The sequence below is a fragment of the Sceloporus undulatus genome, chromosome 7, assembly GCF_019175285.1.
Source record: "Sceloporus undulatus isolate JIND9_A2432 ecotype Alabama chromosome 7, SceUnd_v1.1, whole genome shotgun sequence".
In the NCBI taxonomy this organism is placed as follows: Eukaryota; Metazoa; Chordata; class Lepidosauria; order Squamata; family Phrynosomatidae; genus Sceloporus; species Sceloporus undulatus.
In genome coordinates this window covers 29,468,235-29,471,895 of record NC_056528.1, presented here as the reverse complement: position 1 = coordinate 29,471,895, position 3,661 = coordinate 29,468,235, and the positions used below count along the sequence as shown (strand labels likewise).

Below are 3,661 nucleotides of genomic sequence, written 5' to 3'. Positions count from 1 at the left end.
GCTGTCCCTTGACTTGGAAACTATGGTTCTATTAATGCAGGTTAAGATATGCCTTCTTTGCTTCAGCATCACAGTGCTGGCTCATGTCTAACTTTTGATCAACGATAACCTCGAGGTCAGATGTAACAAGTATCAAAGCTGAACTTGGGCCTGGACACGCTATGCTTGAATTCTCATACCACCAACGTGCACAATGCATTTGGGGAACATCTGAAAGATCACAGAAACAATCTTTGTAGGTGTCCTAGTGTTTTTTAAAAACAGATCTACCTTCAGCAGCTGAGGCTGAGCCTTGTGAAGCAGAAGCAGCCTGTGTTTGCTCATAGATGGAGAGGAGCTCGTCATCTTCTTCAGCAAAGTAGACCGGCACAATGGTTTCCATGGCCAGCATTTCTGGCTCAATTTCCATGAATTGCTGAGGAGGAAAGAGAAAGGGAAATTGAGGAGAAAGACTTGCAAAAAAGAAAACTGTGCGCAGGTGCTTTGGGAGAGTTTACATCTACCCTCTCAGTCAGGCTGGGAAAGCTCTGACCTTCCAAGTGTTCCAGCTAAAAGCTCCCACAATGACCATGCTGGTAGAACCTGATGGGAGCTTAGGGCCAAAGGTTTGCATCCCTGCTTTCCAGAATAACTTTCAATTTTAGGTTTGCCACACTTGTGTGATGTTTTCACATCCACTTCAGTGGGAGCAATACACAAGGTAGACTACTACTGAATCTGACCTGCCCATATGGCTAATGAAATATAGCCATCTCTCCACATTTTGCAGATAAAGCATTCATAGATTTGACTACTTGCAGATCTGACCCCAATAGCAAAAAAGTATGTTCTCTCTAGACATCTGTAGATCCTCCAGCGCAATTCTATGGTCAACATCAGATGGAAGCTGACCACAGAGATCTACTAGAAGACCTACATATGCCTATAAAAATGTAAACAAATATAGCAGGCCCATATTCTTTTTTTCATATGCACAGTCCATATTTTTCCACTTTTGCAGGAGAGAGAGGGCTCCATCCCTAGCCCTCACAAAAGTTGAGGTCCAAATGTATTATCTTTTGGATACACCGTAAGCAACTGGACCTCAACTCTTGCAGAAGTGCATTAGATGCAACAACATTGACTTGTTTTGAGCACTCACTTCATCCTAGAGAACAATGGATGCACGCTACAGGAAAAGATACTCCACTTAAACCTTAAGGACTGTCCTGACAGTAAGGGCTGTTCAACAGTGGATTGCTTTCCCTCAGAGTGTGGTGGAGTCTCCTTCTTTGGAGGCCTTTAAACAGAGGCTGGATGGCCATCTGTCGGGGGTGCTTTGATTGTAAGTTCTTGCATGGCAGAATGGGGTTGGACTGGATGAACCTTGGAGTCTCTTCCAACTCTATGATTCTATATTGCAGCCTGACACAAACTACTTTCCTCCTGACCTCAATGGGATGCTTACCCGGATGACGTCCTGAGGCACTGACGACATGCTCTGGGGCAGTATGATCACCACAGCGCCGGCCGACTGGCGGAGGGCCTTCTGGTACTGTTCATAGGAGAAATCCTTCAGCCGCATCATCACGCAGCGGCGGCTCAGCACATCCGCCTCCACGGTGCGCGCTTCTGTGTTAAGCACAGCATTCCTAGTCCCTGCCGAGAGAGATAAAGAGAGAGAAGAGAGCTAGTAAGCAGCCAAGTCAACACTCTGGATCTAGAGATATGGAAACCTCCCTCTGCTTGACAAGAGAACTTTGATCCTTTACTGTTCCCTTAATTCAGGGATGGGCTTATTACAGGCCTACAAAATGCATTCTTCTCCTCACTATTAACCTGGTGCAAAACAAACACTGACCTAACACCATTTCAGTTAAAGTGGTGTCAAACTGTTTTCTGTAGCGTGGAAGAACTGAGAGACTGGCACATCATTATTCTTATAACCCTGTTCCCTCTGATGATGCACAAACTATTACTATTGCAATACAGAGATTCAAAACACACTGCCGACAAATCCACTTTGAGACCGCTCAGTGGCAGGGAATCCTGGGAACTGTAGTTTCGTGTGACATTTAACCTTCTCTGTCAAAGATCTCCGGTGCCACAATAAACTACAGTCACCAGGGTTCCCTAGCACTGAGCCAGGGCAGTTAAAGCGATCCTGAACTGGATGATTTCTGCAGTGTGTTTTGGACTACCCTTCGCCACATTCTTCTAATCCCATTGCTCCGACCGACAACATGTACCTTCATTACCGTCATTAGAACCAGAGAGGGAAAACTAATGCATCCTTATCATGGCTCCCTCTGAGAATACCTCAATTATTACTTATAACCGGAGAAAGCCCAACACATTGTTATTCTTGGCTCCTCGCTCCCTCTGAGGACACCTCAATTACGCATCACTGTCATTATTGCTAGAGAGGCTGAGACGCCATTATAGAAACATCGCTGCTCCCTCTGGGAAAACATACATTTTAACCCACTTTATTGCAAAGCCCAACTGGCGCATGCTGACATCGCCGCTCCTGACAACGACACATAGCTTTGAAGTCGCATTATTGTCATAGAGGGAATCATAGAGCTGGAAGAGACGGCGAGGGACATCCAGTCCAACCCCCTTCTTCTGCCATGCAGGAACTCTCAATCAAAGCATCCCCATTGACAGATGGCCCTCCAGCCTCTGTTTAAAGACCTCCAAGGAAGGAGACTCCACTCCGTGACTGTTTTATTCACCAACTTTCTCCTGAAGCAGACAACAGCCACGGACTTTCTGGGTCTATGGCAATCCCGCTTATCCCTTAGTCGGTATTGGAGCGACGGCGTAATGTTGTGGTTTGAGCCTTGGACTCTGGGAGGCTAGGATTCGAATCCATGGGTGACCCTTGGGCGAGTCACACTCTCTCAGCCTCAGGGGAAGGCAATGGCTCTGGGTCACTGATTCCCTCTTTGGCTGCATCCAGACTGGGGAAATAACCCGGTTTGGACCCGCTTTAACTTGTTGTCTGACTCTCTGCTATGGAATTCTGGGAGTTGGAGTTTGTTGTGGGCCCAGCGCGGACATCGCTTGAGCCAGAAATAGTGTTAAAGCGGGACCAAACCGGATTATTTCCCCAGTCTTAGGCTCCCCTCCTTCCAGGGCCTCCCTGCGGAGACCCACCGTAGGGCTGCCCTCCGAGCTCGTACTGCTGCATGCGGTAGACGGTGAACTCGTGGGCGGCGGAGGCCGGCGGAGGCCCCAGGAGCAGCAGCAGCACGGCGGGCACGACGACCAAGAAGCTCAGCGGCAGGCAGGAGGCCTTCAGCAGCACCGAGCCCAGCACCTCCTCCCCGGCCTCCTCCAGCATCCTGCAAGGCTTCTTTCGGCCCCTCAAGGAAAGCGGCTCAGAGACGGACGAGGCCCAGGGCACGTCGGGAAATGGAGTCCCGGCGGGTATCTCTGGTTCACGTCTCGCGAGGGTTCGCCAGGGCTCCTTTCAAAATGAGGGACTTCCGCCTCAGTCTCGCGAGAGTTCCCCTCACCGTTGAACAGATAGGTTGAGCGCAAGGCACGCTGGGAAAAAAATCTATTCTCGTCTTTCTTCTTCTCGCGAGAATTATATTTATTCTCGCGAGAGTGTGAGGGCCTTATTTCTCACCGATTAAGAATAACACGCTTAAGAGTAAAACACGCTGGGAAA

The 3,661-nt window shown here is 48.8% G+C and overlaps 1 protein-coding gene across 1 annotated transcript; it reads right to left on the bottom strand.

Moving 5' to 3' along the window:
* Nucleotides 1-244: 244 nt before the first annotated feature.
* LOC121936562 (nicalin-like) lies at nt 245-3,424 on the bottom strand. Its single transcript, XM_042478892.1, has 3 exons — nt 3,142-3,424; nt 1,448-1,638; nt 245-415 (listed from the first exon to the last, which is right to left on the bottom strand). The coding sequence occupies exons 1-3, from the start codon at nt 3,326-3,328 to the stop codon at nt 245-247; spliced, it is 549 nt and encodes a 182-aa protein (XP_042334826.1). The 5' UTR covers nt 3,329-3,424.
* Nucleotides 3,425-3,661: the final 237 nt, after the last annotated feature.

Coding starts and splice junctions, on each gene's coding strand:
- LOC121936562 (XM_042478892.1), bottom strand. CDS start 3,328: ATGCTGGAGGAGGCCGGGGAGGAGGTGCTGGGCTCGGTGCTGCTGAAG. Junction 1,639..3,141: donor GCTCGGAGGGCAGCCCTACG/GTGGGTCTCCGC, acceptor CTCTCTCGGCAG/GGACTAGGAATGCTGTGCTT. Junction 416..1,447: donor TGCCTCAGGACGTCATCCGG/GTAAGCATCCCA, acceptor TTTCCTCCTCAG/CAATTCATGGAAATTGAGCC.